At 43.1% G+C, this 27,000-nt stretch overlaps 1 protein-coding gene across 3 annotated transcripts in view; it reads right to left on the bottom strand.

Moving 5' to 3' along the window:
* LOC110504376 (protein ITPRID2) overlaps nucleotides 1-27,000 on the bottom strand; it is a 57,196-nt gene that overhangs the window by 11,442 nt on the left and 18,754 nt on the right. Inside the window, exons 1-15 of one of the 3 annotated variants that reach the window (XM_036974826.1) lie at nucleotides 25,705-25,951; nucleotides 25,017-25,291; nucleotides 24,689-24,725; nucleotides 20,678-20,727; nucleotides 18,080-18,133; nucleotides 15,647-15,689; nucleotides 15,418-15,513; nucleotides 14,844-15,052; nucleotides 12,483-13,213; nucleotides 11,832-11,892; nucleotides 3,438-5,620; nucleotides 3,146-3,208; nucleotides 2,315-2,445; nucleotides 1,561-1,705; nucleotides 1,138-1,194 (exon numbers count right to left, since the gene is read on the bottom strand). In XM_036974826.1, the coding sequence (XP_036830721.1) occupies nucleotides 1,138-1,194; nucleotides 1,561-1,705; nucleotides 2,315-2,445; nucleotides 3,146-3,208; nucleotides 3,438-5,620; nucleotides 11,832-11,892; nucleotides 12,483-13,213; nucleotides 14,844-15,052; nucleotides 15,418-15,513; nucleotides 15,647-15,689; nucleotides 18,080-18,133; nucleotides 20,678-20,727; nucleotides 24,689-24,725; nucleotides 25,017-25,224 (4,068 nt within the window). In that variant the 5' untranslated portion in view covers nucleotides 25,225-25,291; nucleotides 25,705-25,951. The other 2 variants (XM_036974825.1, XM_036974827.1) reach the window with 2 other exon arrangements.

Below are 27,000 nucleotides of genomic sequence, written 5' to 3'. Positions count from 1 at the left end.
GTTTCCCTTGCTCTGCATGGGTAACGCTGCTTCTAGGGTGGCTGTTGTTGTTGTGTTCCTGGTTCGAGCCCAGGTAGGAGCGAGGAGAGGGACGGAAGCTATACTGTTACACTGGCAATACTAAAGTGCCTATAAGAACATCTAATAGTCAAAGGTTAATGAAATACAAATGGTATAGAGAGAAATAGTCCTATAATTCCTATAATAACTACAACCTAAAACTTCTTACCTGGGAATATTGAAGAATCATGTTAAAAGGAACCACCATTTTTCATAGGAACTTAAACGTTAGCTTTCTTACATGGCACATATTGCACTTTTACTTTCTTCTCCAACACTTTGTTTTTGCATTATTTAAACCAAATTGAACATGTTTCATTAATTATTTGAGGCTAAATTGATTTTATTGATGTATTATATTAAAGTTAAAATAAGTGTTCATTCAGTATTGTTGTAATTGTATTGTTGTAAATAAAATTTAAAAAAAACAAAAAAAACAGCCGATTAATCGGTATCGGCTTTTTTTGGTCCTCCAATAATCGGTATAGGAGTTGAAAAATCATAATTGGTCAACCTCTAGATTGAACATCTCTGGAGAGACCGGAAAATAGCTGTGCAGCGACGCTCCCCATCCAACTTGACAGAGCTTGAGAGGATCTGCAGAGAAGAATGGGAGAAACGCCCCAAATACAGGTGTGCCAAGCTTGTAGCGTCATACCCAAGAAGACTCGAGGCTGTAATCGCTGCCAAAGGTTCTTCAACAAAGTACTGAGTAAAGGGTCTGAATACTTATGTAAATGTCATATTTCAGTTTTTTATTTTGTTTTTTAAAAAAACAACCTGTTTTTGCTTTGTCATTATGGGGTATTGTGTGTAGATTGATGAGGGGAAATTTAAAGAAAAAATCAATTTTAGAATAAGGCTGCAAAGTAACAGAATGTGGAAAAAGTCAAGGGGTTCGAATGCACTGTAGAATTAGAATTCCAAGAACAGACATTCCTATTTATGTGAATGTTCTGTGACGGTTGGACGTGCAGCCATATTGACGATAACAATATATTTATATGAATAGAACACACACCATTACAGGAGGAACAACCTAGAAAATAAAAGCCCAGACCCACTGCAGGTACTCACCGGCTCCATAGCTCTCAGAGCAGAACTGTTAGACAGGCTGTACATGCTGTGACCGCTCTTCATACCATACAGGAGAAAGGAAAGATAAATATCAACCACACAAATGTTACATTAAAGAAGAGGTACGGATTGATATGATGGGTGGCTAAACAACAAATACAAGAGTAGTGATGTACATGCAGCCTGATGTCCTGTCAAATGAGAAGAACCCAGAGGAACCACAGTAGGTGCCATGAGCAAACAGAGTTATGACAAACCATTTATCCAACATGTTTAGGAGTTACGAGTGAGAGAAAGTATGAGAGAGTATCAGTCGGTTCGGTCTTTGTGTGTGTGTGTGTGTGTGTGTGTGTGTGTGTGTGTGTGTGTGTGTGTGTGTGTGTATATGTGTGTGTGTTTCCAGGTGTAGTTTCAGGTACCGACCATGCGGTGGCGGTAGAGACTGTGGTGGCTGGCAGAGCGGAGCTGTTCGTTCAAGGTCAGCAGCCGATCCTCTAGCTGGAGCTCTAGTTCCTTCAGCTCCTGTCTCACTGCTGACCGCAGGCCCTGCAGCTGCTCCGCCTCCTGCCTGGCAATCACAAACAGAAAGAGACCACTGTTACCATGTATGTACAGGTAACTGGCAAAATAATAGAAAAACTTGAGTAAGTGAGGGATACAAAGTATATTGAAAGCAAGTGCTTCCACACAGGTGTGATTCCCACGTTAATTAAGCAATTAACATCCCATCAGGCTTAGGGTCATGTATAAAAATGCTGGACAGGCCATTAATTTTGCTACCATGGCTATGCCTGTATAGGATGACAATGCCCCCATCCACAGGACACGAGTGGTCATTGAATGGTTTTATGAGCATGAAAATGATGTAAACCATATGCACTGACTGCCTCAATCACCAGATCACAACCCAATTGAACACTACTGGGAGATTCTGGAGCGGCGCCTGAGATAGCGTTTTCCACCATCAACAACAAGACACCAAATGCTGGAATTTCTTGTGGAAGAATGGTGTCGCATTCCTCCAATATAGTCCCAGACACTTGTAGAATCTTTGCCAAGGAGCAGTGAAGCTGTTCTGGTTCGTGGTGGCCCAACGCCCTATTAAGACACTTGCATGCATGCATGTCTGTCTGTCACAGACTCTGCTAACATCTGTGTCCAAGGGCCTCTAGCCTACCTCTCGTCGTGACTGAGGTGCTGGTAGACTAACGCCTGTTGTTTCATCAGGGACACTTCCAGATCCATCATCTGTGTCCGGAACACATTCAGACTCCTCCTCTTAGCCTGCAGCTCCTTCTGGAGAGAGGTCTGAGGGGAGGAGGAGAACATTGAAGAAGATTACTTTATTGTCTATTGTCACAGAGACACAGGGAGATTTTCATTTGGGCAAAAGACTGTCTTCTGTAGTCTCTCCTCCGTGACCCAGAAACAGATAAGTGGTCGACGAGTGTCAATTTGTTAGTACACGAACAGAAGACTGTCCTCTTCGATAGCCACCTTTCATCAAGGATAGTAATTTGTAATCTACCGGAGTCCTTCGCGGAAGAGTTTTGATATCTGCCACGCCCCCTTTGAATCAGCTATCGTTTGTCGGAGGAGAAAAGCATGCACAGGTTTAGAAGCAATATGCTACATATAATTGTAACTATAACATGTCTTGAACAACTAACTTCATTTGTTTTTATCACTTTACACATTTCTTTTGGGATCCACTCCCACTAAACATTTGCCTGATGAAGTGCGAATGAAGAACGAGAGTCATTTCATACAAGTGCATTTTCATCCACGCCGCCTCTCCTTGATTACCTTTGACCTTTTTCTAAAAGAGGCAAGAGAGGACGGAGGAGAGAGGACGCAGGAGTTGAGCAAATCAAATTGACAAAAGGCCACAGAGATGTCTTTGACCTATTTCCCAACCCCCAAGACACACCCCAGGAGAGGTTGGAGGACAGAATTGGTAATCATGGATTTAATTTCTTTAAGAGTGGCAGGTCAGGTGAGTGAATACCTCAAACAGTGGCTGGGCAGATCTCTGACGATTGAAAACGTCTGCTCTGCATTCTGATGAATTCTGTTGAGGGCAGAGAAACCACAGATCAAATACTTAGTCACTGATAAACTAGGGTCCAAATGTCTCTGCTTGCATTATGGGTGGAATGGCTAGTGTTAGGTTTTAAAACTGCAAAGAGCCTTGCAGAATGTTATAGTACACATATGTACTACTATACTATATTTGCCATTTAGCAGACATTTTTATCCAAAGTGACTTACAGTAGTAGTATGTAGTTGTTTTGTCTCACCTGAGCCAAGTTCTGTACACTTCCTCTGATGTCATGAAGGACCCGTCTGAGCTGCATCTCAGTGGTAGACAGGGCTGGTGGAAGGTGGGAATTAGGGGCTGCCCCCATAGGGTCAACTCCATGGGGGTAAGGAAACAGATGATGGTGGCCAGGGAATGGAGTACTGTATGGTTCTCCATAGGGGGCAGTAGAGAGATGTGGAGGCAGTTTGGAAGGTGTGTGTGATGGGTTAGAGTAAGAGCTATGGGCAGTATAATGATTGTTGCTATGAAGGTAGCTGTAAGACCCACTATATGGGTTACCATGGTAGTTATAGTAAGGTGAACTGAAAGGGTCGCTATGGGGCGGGGTATTATATGAGGAGCTGTACGGGGAAAAGGGGTAGTGTGTGCTGTGCGGGAAGTTGTGTGGAAGGGTGCTGCCCATGTTGTAAGTGAAAGGAGGACTCTGGTAAGGATGGTTAGGGGCCATATGATGGGGTAAATTGGGGGCTGTGTGCTGTGGGAGGTTGGGGTTATTGTGTTGGGCTAGGTTGTGTTGTGTGAGGGTAGAGTTAGGGTTGCTGTGTTGAGTGAGGTTAGGGTAATTGAAGTGCGCCAGGTTAGGTTTGCTGTGCTGGGTGAGGTTGAAATCTGGGTTGCTGTGCTGGTTGAGATTTAAGTTAGGGTTGCTGTGCTGGGTGAGGTTTAAGTTAGGGTTGCTGTGCTGGGTGAGGTTTAAGTTAGGGTTACTAGGCTGAGTGAGGTTTAAGTTAGGGTTACTGTGCTGAGTGAGGTTTAAGTTAGGGTTGCTGTGCTGAGTGAGGTTAGGGTTATTGAAGTGGTTCAGGTTAGGGTGGTTATGCTGTGCCAGGTTACGTTGGGTAAGGTTAGGTACGCTACAGGTGCTCCAGGCACGGTGGTGCTCCACCAGAGGTCTCTCTCCCCACTCAGGAGGGGGGCTGTGGCTGTGCAGTGAGATGGTTGAGAGGGTCAGGTGGCGGGGGATGGCGAGGGGGGAAGGGGGGACTCTGCCTTGAAGCTTTCTCAGCTCCCCATCTCTCTGTAGCCCGGGGCCATGAGATGGCTCGGCCTCTCTGTTGATAATTAAGATGGAGCAAAAGCTGCCTCTCTGAAACTCCTCCTCCGGAACCTCTTCTTCCACAATGGACCCCACCTCCAGCTCTACCTGCTCCTCCTCCACCTCCTCCTCCACCTGCACCTCCTCCTCCTCCACCTGCACCTCCTCCTCCTCCACCTGCACCTCCTCCTCCACCTGCACCTCCTCCTCCACCTGCACCTCCTCCTCCTTCACTTCTGGGGTGTATCGGTAGGAAAAGACCGTCCGAGTGCAGTGCCTGACTGTCCCCTGGCCAAACTGGATCCTGACAGAAGAGACCGCACAGGAGGGGCTGAGGAGGGAGGTAGGCAGGGATCGGGACCTCGTCAGGGGGACTCTTCTCCTGAACAGATCCCTCACCTTCCCCTCCATGCAGGGGCCCTGGAGGCCTGGGGACAAGGCCCTCTGCTGGGCCCTGTAGAGGGCCCCGTGGACCCTGGGTGAGGCACTGAAGATGGGGCAGCTGGGTCTAGGGCTGGAGAGCCTGGCATCCATCTCCACCCTGTCAGTCACACCCTCCCTGGCTGGGGCACCAGAGGAGCTGCAGTCAGGGGTCAGGATGGAGCCATGGTCTTCTGTAGGACCAGGCACTGTAGCCATGTCAGGATCAGCCTCAACAGTATGGCAAGTCTCAGGACTTGACTGAGGAGTCTCAGAGGCAGGATAAGAAGCAGCTTCCTCAGCAGTGCTATGCTGCTGGTCCTGCTCTGAGTCTTGGGCCACTCCTCTATCTTCTGGTTTAGGTAACTGGTGGAAGGTGTACTGTGGCACCTCCTGCCGCTGCTCTTCCTCCCCAATAGGGCTCTTGCTCCCACTCCCGTCCTCCTCAAGGCGTTTCTGTAGGACAGAGGGTATCTGCACATCCTCCTCCTCCTGTTCCTCCTTTAACTGCAGCCTCTCAAAGGCAGGGTGTTCAAGGGCTAGAGGAGTGGTCACCTCCCCAGCGTAGGACATCAGCATTGTCTCACAGTCACAGCTGTCAGCGCTCTCCTGTATCTTGAAATTGTTAGCTGAGCCATCAGTAGAGGGGCCCTCTGCAAAACCACTACTGTCTGACTGCTGGTTGGTTGTTCTCAGTTGTTGTTCTGTAATGGAGATAGGGAGGGAGGGAGAGATCAAACAGGCAGAGAGTGAATACAGGACTAAGATTGAATCGCACTACACCGGCTCCGACGCTCATCGGAAGTGGCAGGGCTGGTGCGTATGGCCCAGTACGTCAATGGGGCCAAGCTTCCTGCAATCTCTACCAGGCAGTGTCAGAGGAAGGCCCTAAAAATTGCCAAAGACTTCAGCCACCTTAGTCATAGACTGTTCTCTCTGCTACCGTGCAGGTTGCCCAATTGCAGGACTCCCGACTGTAGACTAACTAGGCCTATGCGCTCATAAATGTGACAAAACACAATCTACAGATATTTTTTATGAATAAGCTATTGATCCTCTGTGGATAAATTATGCTGGTGTAGTACTTTCATTTATGTAATTTATTTATAGAGATAAGAATAATTATATAATTTGGCAAATGTATTTCAATTAATCTGCAGCACTTCCAGCACCCCTTCCTGCAGCGCTGTTTCCTTCCATTCGTTGTGCTCTCGCCAAGGCCAAATAATCAACACCTGTTATTATTCATTCAATTGATTGTGGTCAGTAACTGGCTTACTGGTGCTCTTCCATGCCGTCCCTAGGAGGGGTGGGTCACTTGAGTGGGTTGAGTCACTGACGTGGTCTCTCTGTCTGGGTTGGCGCCCCCCCCCCCCCTTGGGTTGTGCTGTGGCGGAGATCTTTGTGGGCGATACTCGGTCTTGTCTCAGAATGCTAAGTTGATGGTTGAAGATATCCCTCTAGTGGTGTGAGGGCTGTGCTTTGGAAAAGTGGGTGGGGTTATATCCTGTCTGTTTGGCCCTGACCGGGGGTACCATCGGATGGGGCCAGTGTCTCCTGCCTGACCCCTCCGGTCTCAGCCTCCAGTATTTACACTGCAGTAGTTTATGTGTTGGGGGGCTAGGGTCAGTCTGATATATCTGGAGTATTTCTCCTGTGTGAATCTCTCTCTCTCTACCTCTCTCTACCTCTGGACTACCTACAGTGCCTTGCGAAAGTATTCGGCCCCCTTGAACTTCTCTCCAGAAGTTCAGTGAGGATCTCTGAATGATCCAATGTTGACCTAAATGACTAATGATGATAAATACAATCCACCTGTGTGTAATCAAGTCTCCTTATAAATGCACCTGCACTGTGATAGTCTCAGAGGTCCGTTAAAAGCGCAGGGAGCATCATGAAGAACAAGGAACACACCAGGCAGGTCCGAGATACTGTTGTGAAGAAGTTTAAAGCCGGATTTGGATACAAAAAGATTTCCCAAGCTTTAAACATCCCAAGGAGCACTGTGCAAGCGATAATATTGAAATGGAAGGAGTATCAGACCACTGCAAATCTACCAAGACCTGGCCGTCCCTCTAAACTTTCAGCTCATACAAGAAGAAGACTGATCAGAGATGCAGCCAAGAGGCCCATGATCACTCTGGATGAACTGCAGAGATCTACAGCTGAGGTGGGAGACTCTGTCCATAGGACAACAATCAGTCGTATATTGCACAAATCTGGCCTTTATGGAAGAGTGGCAAGAAGAAAGCCATTTCTTAAAGATATCCATAAAAAGTGTCATTTAAAGTTTGCCACAAGCCACCTGGGAGACACACCAAACATGTGGAAGAAGGTGCTCTGGTCAGATGAAACCAAAATTGAACTTTTTGGCAACAATGCAAAACGTCATGTTTGGCGTAAAGGCAACACAGCTGAACACACCATCCCCACTGTCAAACATGGTGGTGGCAGCATCATGGTTTGGGCCTGCTTTTCTTCAGCAGGGACAGGGAAGATGGTTAAAATTGATGGGAAGATGGATGGAGCCAAATACAGGACCATTCTGGAAGAAAACCTGATGGAGTCTGCAAAAGACCTGAGACTGGGATGGAGATTTGTCTTCCAACAAGACAATGATCCAAAACATAAAGCAAAATCTACAATGGAATGGTTCAAAAATAAACATATCCAGGTGTTAGAATGGCCAAGTCAAAGTCCAGACCTAAATCCAATCGAGAATCTGTGGAAAGAACTGAAAACTGCTGTTCACAAATGCTCTCCATCCAACCTCACTGAGCTCGAGCTGTTTTGCAAGGAGGAATGGGAAAAAATGTCAGTCTCTCGATGTGCAAAACTGATAGAGACATACCCCAAGCGACTTACAGCTGTAATCGCAGCAAAAGGTGGCGCTACAAAGTATTAACTTAAGGGGGCTGAATAATTTTGCACGCCCAATTTTTCAGTTTTTGATTTGTTAAAACAGTTTGAAATATCCAATAAATGTCGTTCCACTTCATGATTGTGTCCCACTTGTTGTTGATTCTTCACAAAAAAATACAGTTTTATATCTTTATGTTTGAAGCCTGAAATGTGGCAAAAGGTCACAAAGTTCAAGGGGGCCGAATACTTTCGCAAGGCACTGTACCTCTGGACTACCTACCTCTGGACTACCTACCTCTGGACTACCTACCTCTGGACTACCTACCTCTGGACTACCTACCTCTGGACTACCTGGCATGATGACTACTTGCTGTCCCCAGTCCACCTGGCGCCACTTCTGCTCCAGTTTCAACTGTTCTGCCTGCGGCTATGGAACTCTGACCTGTTCACCGGACGTGCTACCTGTCCAATACCTGCTGTTTTCAACTCTCTAGAGACAGCAGGAGCGGTAGAGATATTCTAAATGATCTGCTATGAAAAGCCAACTAACATTTACTCCTGAGGTGCTGACCTGTTGCACCCTTGATAACTACTGTGATTATTATTATTTGACCATGCTGGTCATTTATGAACATTTGAACATCTTGGCCATGTTCTGTTATAATCTCCACCCAGCAAAGCCAGAGGAGGACTGGCAACCCCTCATAGCCTGGTTCCTCTCTAGGTTTTGGCCTTTCTAGGGAGTTTTTCCTAGCGACCGTGCTTCTACACCTGCATTGCTTGCTGTTTGGGGTTTGAGGCTGGGCAGCACTTTGAGATATCAGCTGATCTAAGAAGGGCTATATAAATACATTTGATTTGATTTAGAGCTTATGGTGTAGGAGGCCTACTGTTACTATAATATTTAAAATAATATTTCAGCAAGTAACCTAGCCTACAATTACAAGAGAGTAAAATCAGTAAATCAATGAAGTCAAAAGTTGTTTAAGCTATATTGTTATTGAAACAATGTAGGCTTTATGACCTATATGACTTGTATTCGCATCAGTAGGCTAAGTGACTGAAATGCATCAGAAAAGTATTGGAAAGTTCAGGAAAACATCAGGGAAGCTCATCAGGTAGGCTATAGGCCTAATTATGTGTGTGTTGAGAAAATCTGCATTGCTTTCATTTGCTTAACTAATGATCATGAGCACTCACCTCAATGTAGCTAACATTTCCCAGCCTAATTGTGACCAAATATCCAAAGAGATTCACTGAAAACAAAAATCTGTCCATGATTGATTTATCGAGATGAGTTTCCATGCTTGTCGCAAAGCAGCACCATGACGCTGTCCCAATTATCAGTTGACCACACATGTCAATTGCTTTACATTTATTATAACCAGTGGTGTACCAGTGGTGTAGTGCTGTTTGTTTAGTTAGCCTACTGGAACTGCATTTTATTTGTATTACCATTCTTATTATTAAACCAGCATTTCTGAATGAAAGATGGTACTGACATGAAGCCTATTGTTTAAATTATTTTAGAATATACAGTACCAGTCAAAAGTTTGGACACCTACTCATGCAAGGATTTTTCTTTATTTTTACTATTTTCTACATTGTAGAATAATAGTGAAGACATCAAACTAAATGTTGTTCCTTCTTAATGCGTTTGAGACAATCAGTTGTGTTGTGACAAGGTAGGGGTGGTATACAGAAGATAGCCCTATTTGGTAAAAGACCAAGTCCATATTATGGCAAGAACAGCTCAAATAAGCAAAGAGAAACGACAGTCCACCATTACTTTAAGACATGGTCAGTCAATACGGAAAATTTGAATAACTTTCTAAGTTTAGTCAAATACAGTCGCAAAAACCATCAAGCGTTATGATGAAACGGTCTCTCATGAGGACCGACACAGGAAAGGAAGATCCAGAGTATGCTCAGCATATGTGGGAAGTCCTTCAAGACTGTTGGAAATGCATTCCAGGTGAAGCTGGTTGAGAGAATGTCAAAAGTATGCAAAGCTGTCATCAAGGCAAAGGGTGGCTACTTTGAAGAATCTAAAATATATTTTGATTTGTTTTTGGTTACTACATGATTCCATGTGTTATTTCATAGTTTTTATATCTTCACTATTATTCTACAATGTAGAATATTTTTAAAAATAAAGAAAAAACCCTTGAATTTGTAGGTGTGTCCAAACTTTTGACTGGTACTGTACATACAATGCATCATCCAAATTGCATGATTGGCAATGGTACTGTAAATGGCTAAAAGGAAAATGCTAATTAATATTTTAAAAATCTAAAACACCAAATTAAGCCTACCTTATCGTAAATAATGCCATCATTAATGTCAATCGTGAATCCTAATTCTTCATGTTTTACAGTTGAAACGGCCATGCTGCATGCATGCCAACCATTTGATCCCAACCAGTTTCATGGGAATATGCATTTGGATCTTCTTGAATGACGTACGGGTGGCTACCCAGCCGAACTAATCACATTTCAGAGCAGATGGAGTTAAACACAGCTCCGCATGAGAAAGAAATAAAAAAATTCAGCACAATTATCCTAAATTGTCATAAGAGATGACATGGTGTTTTTGGAATAACCGTAGCCTGACATTATGCTAGCATATTCGGTGTGTTATGTAGATGACTAATTGATCATTAAGTGATCTTGCTAGACAGCACCATTCTGAGAAGTGGCGAGCGTCGCTCTGCTGCGCTCCAGCAGCACTACAGCCCTGATCATAACAGCTGGATAACTTCGGGAGTTTCATTTAACCACAGCTCTATGAACTAAGTGGCGCATTAAATTCAGTTTTCATTTTTTACACCATTGCAGCAGCGCAAAAGATTCGGTCCTGACCAAAAATCGTAGCCAGGTCCCGGTGACGTCCATGATGACCATCAATCTGGGTTTTCAACAAAATAAGTAATCAACATTTTCATACGAATTACGAGACACATTGCACTGAGTAAAAAAACAATCTGTGTTCCATTGGTATCTTTGCAACACAGGGATATGACACACTTGCATTGCATCTACAATAGACGGGTTTGCTGACAACGCCATGAAAACGATGCGCACGTGTCAATGGGGCTGAAGGCCGTGTGTTGTTATGGTTCTGGATGGACAGATAGCTAGCTAGCAAAAATCACAAGAAACGGCCATGTGGTGAATCACAAGGGGCTCGTTTGATCTTGTTCTTGATACCATGTCTTGTTTTGAGATGTTTTGACTGATGTCATGTCTATGCTAATATGGCTCAAATTTGCTAGCCTGCGAACCACCTAACCAACAACTAACAATGTATTTGAGACAAGTGCTCATTCTGCAACTGTATGTTTTCAACATGTTATCAACAATCTAAGCCAACCCCATCTGTTTTGCCCCATAGTGGCGCAAGTGTCTGTTTTGTTGTAAACAACCAACCCATCTCAACAACTTGTATTATACACACATTTATTTTATTTTTTTTAAGTACAGAGTTATCCACCAGAGGGCAGACGTCATCCATTTAGTTGACTTCAGCTCCATTTATTTTGGGTTATAGTGATTCCCTGAAGAGCACATCCCTGAGGCTCTATGTTCTAATAGAGTATCATGATCAGTAGGAAAATAAATATACTGAGTTGTTATATAAGGTTTAATCTAATAAAACATGTATAAATTCCTGAGGAAAATGGCGCTTTGTTTTAGATGGGTCACTCAATTATAATGGATTGTCACAGGTCCATGTGTTCTAAGTAGCAATATGGAAAATTCCATCAGAGTACACTACAGTAGTATTTAAATACTTTGCAAGACAACAAAGTGTTAGTGATTATGTTAGTGATTATTTGAGAGATGGTGATTATGCCAGTGAACTCATTTTACTGATCAACAACAGAACATATGGTTTTGTAATGTAATAAAGTGATTGATCATATCAGTGGATATCCATGTTGGAAAGTTTGGTAACACCTTACATCAATCTGAAAAGTATTATGACTTGTTATAAGCATGTATGAGCCTTTATAATGTCTTATAAGGTGTATAACATGAATGCCAGACTCACCACTGCCTGCTCTAGAGGGGCTGCAAGTTCCAAGTAGAGCTTCACTCTTATTACTCTGGACCTGAGAGGATAGATAAAAAATGTACGTTTTACTTTCTTAATTCCTACAGTATGTGGAACATAATGCTTCCACAGTGACTTGTATTGTGTGGTGAAACAAAGCCAAACAGAAAAACACTTGGGGCAACTTCTACACTGACACACTTCTGATGCATACAGCCCCCTCCCTCCAGTTACTGTAACTATTACCCCATTCTGCTAGATCTGGAGGGAGAGGAGGGACAAACTGCAGATGGAGTCACAATAATAACTTGGTCTCCAGGGTCCTCCATATGCTCTCTTACTGTTCTTACTTATTTATAGACGCAAGTTCGTGACCTTAGCTTTTCACAATATCTGCTAGGACAGCTAAAACCAAGGTTTAAAAAAAACAGCCCAGTGTGAGAACCAGGAGATGAAGATAAGAACAAAACGGTATATTGAACTGGGAGGGCAGTATAGCGAAACTCAGTCAAGAATTTAACCCCTTTCCACAACTCTGTTTCTCCGGACTGTCCTACCTCCTTCTCAAACTGGAGGGAGCAGTGCAACAGTAAAACTAAGCCAAGATTTGAACCCCCCTCAACCCGTGTGTGAGTATGGTCCTCCTACCTCTTCCATCTCAAAGGAATCCTTGGCCTGCGTGTGGTGGTGGGTGATGTGAGCGTTGTGCATCAGGCTGTAGTTAGGTTCTTCGTCTGGGGTTGATCGGATGGCCCTCTGATGGATTTCCTGGTGCTCTTTCTCCAGGTCAGCCTCGCTGCACAGGCTCAGATCACCCTCCTGGGCCTCCTCAGGGACTACACTGACAGTGAACGAAATGTGATTTTCTCCACTTCCTGTCAACGCCAGGCCATTTCCATTTAGCTTAGGACTGTCTCCATTCATTCCAGCGTGGTGTCCGTTGATGCTCAGGGGGGCTTCAGCGCTGCCTCTAGAGTGGCTGTCCTCAGTCAACATCGCCGGGGAAGTAGATTCCTTCTTCATGAAGGCCTTCTGCTTGAGCTCCCCCTTGTGGCCGGAGTCAGTAGTGATGGCGCTGTCCCCTGTACCTGGACTCAATTGGTCTGCTTGTTTCTCTGTGGTAGTAGACAGGGCTGTGGGGCTATGAGAGACTTCCTCTGCTGCCCCACCCAACAGGTTATGCTTGGTGATGGTCTTCTTTAGGATCTTGGCTGCGTTCAGGGCTGAGTTGTTCCTCGTCAGAGGAGAAGGAGTGATGATGGTAAGGGGTTCCCCATCCAGGCTGCAGATCTTTTGGACGTGCTGGCCCGACACCTGGGAGTAGAGATGGAATAATTCGTTGGCCACTGTGGTCAGGACCGCGATCTGACGGAAACGACCTTTAGGGGGAAAGAAAGAGAGAGGAAACTGGAATTAAAATACAAATTCTAGTTTAGGGGAAGAAAGAGGGAGTAAACTTGATAAACTAAGAATCAAAATAGAAACAATGAGCTCCTGAGTTCTTTGACCCAAGACTCTAGCTAGCTAGTCTCCAGAAAGCCTGTTTATATTTGTCTCTCTTAGCAGCAGATTCAGCCCTCATGGGTGCAGTTCATTTGGAGGATGATGAAAGCGAAAGCTGCATCATGACAATAAAATCAGCTTTACAGGCACAGAAAGGCACAGGCTGTCACAGCTCACAGGGCAACCATAATTCCAATGATCAGTATGCTGTACATAAAATCAACACTGTTACAAAACAGAAACAGCAAGGCCTTCAGTTAGTGACGAAACTTCTCACAAACTTAACTGGGAGGGGTTGTTATGTTTGTTCCTTTTATAATGACAAACCGGGGCGTAGGTTTAACTACTTTTAATGAACATATACTTCAGCTAGAAAACTCCATGTTTAGCCATGCAAGGCATTCTTCAACCCCCTGCCTAGCCTGCTGGGTAACGCAATCTAAACGTTATTAACACATAACAACACAGGGGTGAAACTTCAAAAGGAATTTATGAGAGAGTCTCATCTATCCCTTTAATGTGCTAATCTAGACCAGATCAAGATAAAACTGACTCGAGAGCTGCTACAACACAGCATTTCTTACTGGGCCTCGGTCCAGCAGTTTACAGACAACAGGCTATGTTCCACACACACTCTGTCCTTTTCTGTTCTTCTCTGGCTGGCCAGCCATTGTGTCCCTTCCTGTTCCTCTCTGGCTGGCCAGCCATTGTGTCCCTTCCTGTTCCTCTCTGGCTGGCCAGCCATTGTGTCCCTTCCTGTTCCTCTCTGGCTGGCCAGCCATTGTGTCCCTTCCTGTTCCTCTCTGGCTGGCCAGCCATTGTGTCCCTTCCTGTTCCTCTTTGGCTGGCCAGCCAATGTGCGGTGTGTCATCCATTATTACACCACCTACAAGACTACCACATCTTAACCTACACCTACCCTACCACTACATCCTACCCCTAAGCCACCACCACATCCTACCCCTACCCCACCATCACATCCTACCCCACCATCACATCTTACCCCTGCCCCTACCACCACGTCCTACCCCTACCCTCCCACCACGTCCTACCCCTACCCCACCACCACATCCTACCCCACCGCCACATCCTACCCCTGCCCCACCGCCATATCCTACCCCACCACCACCGCATCCTACCGCACCACCACCGCATCCTACCCCACCACCACCGCATCCTACCACCTATCCCACTGCTACTCTGCACTCCAGGTGACACTCAGAACCACAACTCATTATTTTCATCACTACCTGTAGGTCTGCAAGTATGTACATGCCAGCACATGGCTGTATGTCTGGATTTTATGACAGAGAACAGTAATACGATCAGTGTTTCCAGGCCATACAGTGTTTTCACAGCTCGAAGGAAGGGGGGGGGGGGGGGGGGGGGGGGGCGAAATCATGGGAAAGAGAGCGAGAGAGAGAGAGCCAATGCATGCATGAACAAGAGAGCAATAGAAAGACAAAGCAAGACAGTTGGAGGCAAACCGAGAGAGTGTTAACATACTTGTCAGGGCATAGTTGGGTTTTTCCATCTCTGTGCGTTGTAGCTGTGCTTCCAGGTACATCTTGAGATCGATGCCCTTAGCACAAGAGGGGCTGTTAAAGAAGCGCAAGGGGATCTTTGAGGCGATATCCAGCTCCTCCCGGCCAAACCCCAGGTTATACAGGATCTCTTCTGGATCCTCTTCATATAGGTCCAACAACTCAGACACACTGGAGACAAAGTGAATGCATGAATGCATAGAAAATACACTGTTGAAATAATGCAGTGCTGAACCATTAATGAAACATAGATGAAAAGTCTGAGATAAAACATAGATACTTCCAAACTTCTTGGCTAACTAACTTTAGAAGCAGTATTTTATTAAACTTGATATAAACCTACCAACTTTTAGCTCTTTCTTGGGACCTAAAATGTTCTGGTTACCATACTAATAATGAAGTGCTGTAATATATGAATGAACCAGAGCACTCTAAACCTTATTTGGCTGGCTTCAGTTCAAACCCAGAAGGGCAGAAACCAACCACAGAGCTTGGCTCAGGCTCAGGGCCTGCCCATCTGAGTGTCTACTACTCACCTGGATACACTGGTGCTGCTCTTCCCTGAGCCTATTGAGTTCATACTCCTGTTCTGTAGGAACTGGCTCCTCTTGTCCTTTGCACATATCCCATAGCTGGGGAGCAGAGTGAGCAAGCAGTGATCGGTACAGTATTCACACCACAGCCACAGAGAGTAAGACTACTGCTGGGACTGAACTTGAGGGGGTGAGGAGTGGCCAATAGCATAAGGGGGGGAGGGGGTCTTACCAGGGTGTCTCTGCTTTGGCACTGTTGGGCTGAAGGTGGTTGGCTGCAGGGAGGAGAAAGAAAGAAATTAATACAGGAGCTTTGCACACTGCTCTGTGCTTTGGTAAGCTGGCTCAGTATAAAGTAATTCACAAATTTCTCTTCAAAGTCCATCTGTCATAATTAACTTGTTACACTGTAGAAAATACTGATAAAGAAGAAAAAAAAACATTTCTACTTCTGTAAAACATACAATCAAGGTGACTGCTGTCAAGCATTTGTGATCAAGGACAACAGATATGAAACATCACAGAATGGTTTGATTTTGCAGTGATTCCAAGTCAACCATTTCTAAAAATATGAAGCCTCCCCTTTCCCACATATAACATAAGCAAAAGAGTCCACTGTCAAAATGAGAATCCCCAGAACCAAATCCTCGTCTTTGAGACAAAGAGGAACATAATGACAGAGTGATGGTTTAGAAACAGACAGTAAAGACGGTCCTCCTGAAGTCTGGACTAGCCTCATCTGCCAGGAAAAAAAATACTGTTCCGAATCTGATGGCTTCTTCCAGGCTGCCTTAGTGACGCAAAGAATACGTGGATGCCTGACTGTCTCAACCAGGACCTGGGTTCAAATACTATTCTAAATATAATACCATTTGAAATTCTTTATCTGAGCTTAATTGAGCTTTCTTGGTGTGATCGATCAATAGAATAGTCCCAAAACAGTAAACTCCAGCAGGCTAGAGCAAACAAAGTATTTCAAACACTTCGAATAGTATTTGAACCCAGGTCCTGGTTGAGACAAAGATGGGAGAGTACACAATGTCAGTTGTCTGCCTGGAAATTGAACAAACACAAATCAGCCTAACTGGTTCTTTAACCTCTAAGAGCAGGATAATCATCAAAGCATGAGATTCCATTGAATTACTCTTAATTCTCTTGTTGTGTGAACATTAACAGTAGCAAAACGTGGTGATGTTTTTCTATATGCATCCATCTATCCACATCATTGCCACTCCCTGATGGAGTGGATTGGAGCCAGAAGGGTGAAGGGCCCTCAAGTCTCTGTTGAGACTTGTACATTGTAGTTCCGCTAGGCCGGAGATTGAGTAAGATTGACTAATCATGGGGCGTTATGACATGGACACAATGGAACACTTATCTCAGGTTTGACTGGGGCCCCTTGCCTTGCATAGGTATGTCCCAAATAACACCCTAATACCCAAATTGTCTCTCGTCAAAAGTAGTGCACTTTATAGGGAACAGGGTGCCATTTGGAACACAACCTGAGACAAGTCAGAGCAGACCTTAATAGGAGCCAACCTTAGCACAACACACTAGCTACCACCCACTGTCTCTGGTCTGCACAAACACAATAGTAATGTGTGGAGTGCAACCATGCAGTACAAAATCTGACTGACCCCATCTCTCAAAGAGACCAACATACAGTAGCACATCAGAGAGCATGCATCACTACAGCTGTTGAGCTGAGTGGAAGAATGAGAAACATGTAGTTTAGTCACAGCTTTGACAGCACCAACCATGCACTACCAACAATAAACCTCAAAGCCATTCCATACAGGTCTGATGGGAAACTCAGCAACAAAAAAACTTCCCTTTTTCAGGACTATGCTTTTCAAAGATCCACAGGTGCATGTTCATTAATTGTTTATGGTTCATTGAACAAGCATGGGAAACAGCGTTAAAACCCTTGACAATGAAGATCTGTGAAGTTACTTGGATTTTTACAAATTATCTTTGAAAAACAGGGTCCTGAAAAAGGGACTTTTCTTTTTTTCTGAGTTTATAAGCGCCCACTAAATGATATAGTATTATGTTCGGTCGTAAGAGCAGCAACAGCAGCTTTTTGTAGCTTTCGTAAAAACTAAAGAGCCAAGCACTCCTACAATGAGAAGTTCTAGCTCTTAATTGTTTGGCCACACAGATTTTCTGTCTCTCAAATTGCACCCTATTACCTATATAGAGCACTACTTTTGATCAGGGCCCAGCCTAGTCGCTCTAGAAGGCTCATTAACAGCTGAAACTGCCATAGAAGTGGTGTGGTCCTAGATCAGGGATTGGCAACTTGCGAGCAAAACAATTTAGCAACCCACCTTTGACAGCGTAGAGAAAAAAATTGGAGGGCCCCCCCGTTCGGTAATTGGACCATGATTACTAGAAGTTTAGATAGCTGGCTAGACTAATTTACATGGGCAAATTGAGTGACTATCAGTGACTGACATAACAGAAAAACTGCTGATGCACAACCACATTTCGAAATTGCACCTTGTGTATTCTACTAATCTAACTCTCAACAGTAAAAATAATAAAATATGTGGCAGACAGGGCCCTCCAGTTGCCCATCCCTGTCCTAGATTGTATTGCTTTAGTGACCCCCCCCCCCCTACACACACACACACCCCTCCCCCAAACACATCTTGTCACTTACCCTCAGCTCCCAGAGAAAAGTAGTCTTCAAAGCTGCAGCCATTCTTTAGCACTCCTGTAAAGTACAGTTAGTTCAATTGTGTTCGTGAGTGTCATCTTCCATAGAGGGGTCATATTAGTTTTTAGACCAAACCATTCAAAACGCAACAGATGCTATCCTTAGAAGACCAATTTTAGGGATGGTCTGACAAACACTACTGTAGGTCTGCAACTGCTGCAAACGTGGAAGACTGACACCGGTGGACGCGGTACATTGAGCCCATGCAAAAAACATACTGTATCTCTAGCATAAACAGACAGACTTTGATGTTTTATTTATAATGCTAATTAGATGTCCACACGACATAAACTCTAGCGGGTTAAGCACACAAATAGAACTGTTTGTTTTACATTTCATTTAACCTTTACTTAACTAGGCAAGTCAGTTCAGAACAATTTTTTATTTACAATGACGGCCTACCCCGGCAAAACCCTAACGACGCTGGGCCAATTGTGCGCCCGCCCTATGGAACTCCCAATCACGGCCGGTTGAAGTACAGCCTGGAATCGAACCAGGGTCTGTAGTGATGCCTCTAGCACTGAGCTGTAGTGCCTTAGACCTCTGCGCCACTTGTATAGTGCATTCGGACTCCTTGATTTTTTTCCCCCACATTTTGTTACGTTAAAAATCCTCAATCTACACACATAATAATGACAAAGCTCCATAATGACAAAGCGAAAACATGTTTTTAGACATTTTTGAAAATGTAAGTATTCAGAACCTTTGCTTATATGTCTCGAAATTGAGCTCTGGTGCATCCGGTGTCCATTGATCATCCTTGAGATGTTTCCACAACTTGGTTGGAGTCCACCTGTGGTAAATTGAATTGATTGGACATGATTTGGAAAGGCACACACCTGTCTATGTAAGGTCCCACAGTTGACAGTGCATGTCAGTGCAAAAACCAAGCCATGAGGTCAAAAGAAATCTGGGGAAGGGCACCAAAACATTTCTGCCATATTGAAGGTCTCCAAGAATACAGTGGCCTCCATCATCTTAAATGGAAGAATTTTGGAACCATCAACACTCTTCCTAGAGCTGGCTGCCTTGCCAAACTGAGCAATTGGGGGAGAAGGGCCTTGGTCAGGGAGGTGACCAAGAACCCAATGGTCACTCTGACAGAACTCCAGAGTTGCTCTGTGGAGATGGGAGAACCTTCCAGAAGGACAACCATCTCTGCAGCACTCCACCAATCAGGCCTTTATGATAGAGTAGCCAGACTGAAGTCATTCCTCAGTAAAAGGCACATGGCAGCACGCTTGGAGTTTGCCAAAAGGCACCTAATGACTCTCAGACCATGGGAAACAAGATTCTCTGGCCTGAATGCCAAGCGTCACATCTGGAAGAAACTTGGCACGATCCGTACGGTGAAGCATGGTGGTGGCAGCCTCATTCATTGCAGATGTTTTTCAGTGGTAGGGACTGGGAGACTGGTCAGCATCAAGGGAAAAACGAACAGAGCAAAGTACAGAGAGATCATTGATGAAAACCTGCTCCAGAGCCCTCAGGACCTCAGACTGGGGCAAAGGTTCACCTTCCAACTGAACAATGACCCAAAGCCCACAGCCAACACAACGCAGTAGTGGCTTCGGGACAAGTCTCAATGTCCTTGAGTGGCCCAGCCAGAGTCCGGACTTGAAAATAGCTGTGCAGCGACGCTCCCCATTCAACCTGACAGAGATTGAGAGGATATTCAGAGAAGAATGGGAGAAACTCAGCAAATACAGGTTTGCCAAGCTTGTAGCGTCATACCCAAGAAGACTGGAGGCTGTAATCGCTGTCAAAGGTGCTTCAACAAAGTACTGAGTAAAGGGTCTGAATACTTATCTAAATTTCATATTTATTTATTTTTTTGTGTGCAAAAAATTATAATTTTTGCTTTGTCATCATGGGGTATTGGGTGATGAGAGGGACAAAACATTTTAATCAATTTTAGAATAAGGCTGTAATGTAACAAAACATGGAAAAAGTATAGGGGTCTGAATACTTTCCGAATGCATTGTATACCCTACAGTAGACTACATAACCATTCAAATAAAAACCTTGGCACGTGCCTGTAAAAAACATTTTGAACAGCCTACTACAGACAAACACTTTAAACCAAGACACAAATGTACCGTTAAATACCTTCCTACCTGGTTGGTAAATCTTACCTACTGTAGATAGCCATTGATCAAAGGGCACCAGCAGCCCATATAGTTTGCATTACCAGGAAGAGCAGGAAAATACAGGGAATCCAAATGTTATTCCTTTTAGCTCAGGATACTTGTATCATGCCTGAGTCTGTTTCTTACTTCAATTTAGAAGCACAATAACAGTTTGACAAAGCTACCAACTGGTAACTGGAGTGAGTGTGGGTGTATGAGTACAGAAGCTGGCTCGTACGCTCCAAAGTACACTAGGGCTCCAAGGTGGGGTGTGGTGAGACAGTTGCGAAATACTCCACAAACACCCCCTTGGCGCACACACACACACACACGCACCTCTCCACATGATCTTTTTCCATATGAGAGTTAGTTTTATAAAATAGGACTGATGTTATAGTAGAGGGGAATTCACCCTTGGACTGAGTGCTGCTCTGTTCATCCAGAGAGGCCCCAAGAGGAGTCCTGTGAAGAGACATAAATACACCGTTAGGCGGGAACAAACTCAATATACTTAAAAATGACCAAAACCTAATTGAAACTGTGTAGAAATAATGGACCTATATTCATACAGAAGACTGAATGTGTCCCCCGGGGCTAAATGAGTTCAACACCCCTGGTCTCTAGTGTCCTACTAACACTGTGCTGGCTCATTTCCTCACACAGGAAGACCCATACACAAACACTACAACCGTTTTATCTTTTTGTCAACTACCCACATATCAGCAGATCAAGTCACACCCAATCCTACTGTACAGTAGTACTATAGTTACTGTATCATGTAAATCTTGTTTGACATAAAGATCCCACACACAGAACAATGTTCTCGTTGGCTGACCCTTGCTCCATATTCGTCGCCAAACCCTCTGGCTCCAGGTCATCTATAAGTCTTTGCTAGGTAAAGCCCCACCTTATGTCAGCTCACTGGTCACCCTAGCAGCAGCAGCAGCACCCCGCACCCCCCCCCCCCCCCCCCCCCCCCCCCCCCCCCCCCCCCCGTAGCACGCACTCCAGCAGGTCACCCCCAAAGCCAAATCCTCCTTTGGCCGCCTTTCCTTCCAGTGACTGGAGCGAATTGCAAAAATCACTGAAGCTGGAGACTCATATCTCCCCCACTATCTTTAAGCATCAGCTGTCAGAGCAGCTCAGATCACCTGTACTACCTCATCCACATATTGTTATTTATTTTTTGCTCCTTTGCACCCTAGTATCTCTACTTGCACATTCATCTTCTGCACATCTATCACACCAGTGTTTAATTGCTAAATTGTAATTATTTCGCCACTACTGCCTATTTATTGCCTTACCTCATTTGCACACACTTTGTATCGATTTTTTTTCTAGATTCAGGCGCGCTAGATTAGGGTTTGAGTGAAAACCTACAGGCCAGTATCTCTCCAGGAACAGGGTTGGAGAGCCCTGCTCTAGTCTAAGGTAGCACATTACATAACATCCCTAACCCTGCTCTAGCTGGCTCCTAGGTCTCTACCTCACCTCTCCGTCTATAGATCAAACTACATATGGTCACTATCCCAGACCTATGCTTTCTGATGTGACCTACTCTATTCTAATCTTACTGTACTTCTATAATGAGTCAGTCAGACCAACTCAAGTCTATATGCTAATTATTCATGTAAAATCTAGGTTAACTAAACTTGGAACAGATGTCTGTAGGCCTATACCAGCGCCCTGCCATAATGAATATTTCATAAAAGGACATTATTGACATTGTGTAAAACCCTCAATCAACATCATGTGATTTTCTGTTTGCTCTCTCCCACTATCTCACTCGGTCTTACTCATGTACGTAGGTTCGTGGGGGATTTTCAACCAACTAGAATATTTGACTGAATAAATTATTCTGAGTTCCATGGTAATGTTTGTTTAACTTGCGCACTAAAGTACAGCGATGAACCCTAATAAACCCTAATAGTAAGCAACATTCTTCCGGGAGACATTTAACCTGTCACGCAGGCAAACTCAAGCAGGGAATTATTATTATTATTATTTTTAAATATACTTAAATCATACTTCATATTTTAAGTATATTGAATATTATCAAATTGGAACAATTTTAAATACATTTAATGTCAATTTGATTTGTATTTTATTAGCACTTAAGTATATTAAATATATTTAAAATGATATAAATTGGGACTTTATGTACCTTCTTAGTATATCAGATGAAGAGCAAAACAAATATTCTTTGAATGCACATTAAGTACATTTTATGTGTATTGCTCATAAATTAGAAATTTACTCAAATTGTATTGTGATTAGAATTCCTATATTTTCTTTGCAAAAAAAAGTGTATTTATGTATTTATAATGTGTTTCAAGTATACTTTTACAAATACACTTTGACTCATTAACCGCATTAGCTATTGTAATTGAACCAATGTTATGCCAATGTTATTATTACATGCTATTTACAATTTACAAGTAACCCTTTTGAGAACTGTGCACCATTGGTATTTAACACATTTGGTGGTTCACATTAAGGACCCAGGCCTTCCTCATTAACATTTCAATACATGTGTAATATGTCATGTGTAATTAAAAGTACAACATTATTCAGTTTGAAAATGAATATCAAAACATTTGAATAAACTAAATATGAGAAACAATATCATATTATAAATCAAAACTTCAACTGCAAAAAAAGGATGCTATCATTTTCAACTTTTGCTGCACTTTTCTGAACAGGAATTCAGAAAATACTTCAAAACTCATTATTGGCAGTGAAACTACAGTAACTTGCAACATAATTCATACCCCTTGGATGTATTCACATTTTGTTGTTAAAGTGGGATTAAAATTGAATTAATAAAACATTTAAAAAGTCAATCTACACAAAAGACTATATTAAAGTGAAAGATATCTATAAAAAAAATAAAGATCGCTAGAAATGAAATAACTAAAATATAGTAATTGCGTAAGTATTCAGCTGCCTGAGTCAATACATGCTGGAAACACCGTTGGCAGCCATTACAGCTGGGAGTCTTCCCGGACAAGTCTTGAAGATTATCTCTTTATTCTTTTCAGAATTCTTCATGCTCTGTCAAGATGTTGGTGCTCATGGCTACACAGAAATGTTCAAATCTTGCCATAGATTTTCAAGCAGACTTAAGTCAAAACTTTAGTGCCTTGTTTGTTAAATACAAAATGTATGTTTTGGAATTCTGAATATTTGTATTCTTATTTTCATTCTGTCATTTAAATCATTATTGTGGCGTCACTACAATGTTGTTGATCCATCCTCAGTTCTTCCATCACTGACATTCAACTCTGTAACTATATTACAAATCCCCAATGGCCTCATGAGCAGTTTCATTCCTGTCCTGCAGCTCACAAGGATGACCATCTTTGATTTGTCTGGGTGGTTTAATACATAATCCACAGCATACAGTAGTTATTAACTTCACCATGCTTAAAGAGATATTCAATGTCTGATTTGATATTGTTACCGATCTACCAATCACTGCCCTTTTATGAGGCTTTCGAAAGACTCCCTGGTCTTTGTAGTTGAATATGTGCTTGAAATTCAATACTTGACTGAGGGAACTCACAGATGTATGTATGGAGGAGAGGAACCGTTAATATTTTTATGACTATGTCAACCCCTACTGTTTCACACAGAGTCCATGTAACATATTCTGTGATTTGATAAGCCAAATTCTCCTGAACCAATTTAGGCTTGCCAAAACAAAGAGGCTGAACACTTATGCAATGACTATATTTGAATTTTTATTTCATTGTTTTCTTCCACTTTGACATTAGAGTATTTAGAGTTAATTGTTGACAACAAATGACAAATAAATCCATTTTAATCCCGCTTAACACAAAATGTGAAGAAATCCAAGGGGTATTAATACTTTTGCAAAGCACTGTATCACACAAGCAGTTTCATTAAAAAAAACATCTATGCTACAACTTAAAAACAACTCCAAGTGTATTTTGAAATGTGTTGAAGTTTGATAATATATTTATAGTATGAAAAAACAATGAATATAAAGTACACTTTTAATAAGTGTGTTGAAGTGTAGTGATATTACAGTTATACTTAAGATGTATTTTTATAGTACATCTCATATTTGAAGTATATTATTTTAATGTTTAGTATATTTAAGTATACTAAACAAGCTGTAAAAGGTAACCAATAGTCATACCAAACAATGACTACCCCGAGAAGCCAGCCATCCAGTCCCATTTAACCACAAGTCTTTTTTCAAATGATGTCTAACTGCATGTCTTTGAGGATGGCCTAGAAGTGACAATGACAAAAAAGTAAGTATTTACTTTCCTCACTATGCTGACTGAGCTAGTCACTAGGCATTCCACACCAGCCACCCTGATATACAGTGACAGTCAGGAGTTTTATTTACATGCAAATATAAAGGTTTCATTATAATGCCACACTACAATACCTGCAGTCCTTGAGCCAGCTCGCAATCTTCTTAGGGACTGAGAGAAAAAAAACGGAGCAATTCAAAGCCATGTACAACTGTTCAGTTTTCTATAAATGCAATTTAACATTCAATCTACAATGTAGATTACAACTGGATAAAAATAAATAATAATCTGTTTGCTGTTGCAGGATTTTATTCCCTTTTGGGCTTGGTAATTATATAGCAACAAGACCTTAAGTAGGCTTTATTGTTTCATCGTGACTTCCATGGAGCTGTACTGAGCTGTAAAAAGCCAAACTATAATTATTTCTGCCTGCTGCTCCCTCTGTAGCTCATCCCAACGTACCAGGCTCCTCGGCCGGGGCTGTCCTCTCCTCCATAGTGGGATCTGAACACAGTGTCTCCTCGCTGCAACCCTCCTGATCCTGGGTGTCCTGGCTCTCAGAGAGGCCCTGCCAGGAGTCTCTGCTCTGGATCCAGGCCTTCCTCATTATTGTCGCTGCCTTCCATGGGTGATCTATGCTGGGGCTCGCAGCAGTTTCACACTGCTCCATGGTCCGCTCCTGGATCCACAACTCCTCCTCTCCCCTGGCCTGGTCGCTACAGCAGGGGGCAAGTCACCTGTAGCAAATAGGAGGGAGGGGATTGTTATGAGACTAGATGGTAGCCACACACACGCACACACACACACACCTTGCACAAACAAGCCTAACGATACAAAGGAAAGGTATGAAAACATGCCTATGCCTGTAATATAACATCATCCTGCATGATAGCCATGTATGCTCACAGAACAGAACAGCGTTGAGCTGTAAACGAGCAAATATCCAATAACGGAACTGACTTTGGAAAATAAGTTGCTATATCATACAAACAAGATAAAACAAGACTACACACAATTTGTTTCTTTCCATAACTTAGATGGCTAAATGAATTACGACCAGAACACCAAATTAATAAATGTGACAACCTCTTCAAGAACAAGAAGCAGAAGAACACAAAACAATCCGCATGACACACAACACTAATAATACCTGGTGGGAATTCCTCCTTCTGACAGAATTATATCCTAAGAATTCTTCCAAGAATACTAAGGTCACTTCCAAAGCCATCAAATGTAAAAGTAGTTCCCACTCAGCCAGGCAGAGATGTGGGACAGAGGCAGACAGGGTGGATGGATGGATAGACAGAGAGCAAGAAGTCCAACTGACAACAAGTGGAGCAGAAAATGTCGGTTTAGTTGAAAGATTGCGTGCTGGTGCCGAGTCATTTCCTGTTGTGGATCAGCTCTTTCTGAAGTGAGGATAGAGGGATAGACAGAAGGAGGGAGTTCTCACTGGAGTGTATAGGCCAAACCTCGAGGGACAAGAGGCGGCGGCTATTATAATGTTACTTCTATTTCCAGAGTAATCATCTGAAATAATAAGGAATGTAAATAAATAAACAAACACAAAACGACCACTTTGCTCTCAAAACAATGGCGGTGACAGACAGCTATCTAAATGTGTGGGAATCTAAAAAGGGGTAATTAGAAAATACCATTAACTAATAGGATTGTCTATTTAAATGAAGTACAGTGAGACATCTTGAAGATGCAAAGAGTGTCGAACTTAAAACACTTCTGCAGATAATGAACTGATATTCACTTGACAGTTTGTGCTGCATTTTGTGAAGAGGGAGCATGGAGTATATAAGGATGGGGGAAGGGGTTGGAGAATTTAGCATTTTTCAAACAACTTAAGTATTATACCCCAGATTTTAAGCAATTTTTTCTCAGTTGTGTATCTACAGTGCATTCGGAAAGCATTCAGACCACTTTACTTTTTCTATATTTTGTTACGTTACAGCTTTATTCTAAAATGTATGTTTCTCATCAATCTACACACAGTACCCCATAATAACAAAGCAAAAACAGTTTAGAATTTTTTGCAAACGTCTGTAAAAAAAAACTGAAATATTACATTTACATAAGTATTCGGACCCTTTACTCAGTACTTTTTTGAAGTACTTTTGGCAGCGAATACAGCCTGGAGTCTTCTTGGGTATGGTATGATGCTACAAGCTTGGCACACCTGTATTTGGGGGGTTTCTCCCATTCTTCTCTGCAGATCCTCTCAAGCTGTCATGTTGGATGGGGAGCGTTGCTGCACAGCTATTTTCAGGTGTCTCCAGAGATGTTTGATATGGTTCAAGTCCGGGCTCTGGCTGGGCCACTCAAGGACATTCAGAGACTTGTCCCAAAGCCACTCCTACATTGTCTTGGCTGTGTGCTTAGGGTCGTTGAACTGTTGGAAGGTGAACCTTCATCCCAGTCTGAGGTCCTGAGAGCT

The sequence above is a fragment of the Oncorhynchus mykiss genome, chromosome 3, assembly GCF_013265735.2.
Source record: "Oncorhynchus mykiss isolate Arlee chromosome 3, USDA_OmykA_1.1, whole genome shotgun sequence".
In the NCBI taxonomy this organism is placed as follows: Eukaryota; Metazoa; Chordata; class Actinopteri; order Salmoniformes; family Salmonidae; genus Oncorhynchus; species Oncorhynchus mykiss.
The sequence above is the reverse complement of the archived record's forward strand: the minus strand, read 5'-3'. Positions and strand labels throughout refer to the sequence as shown.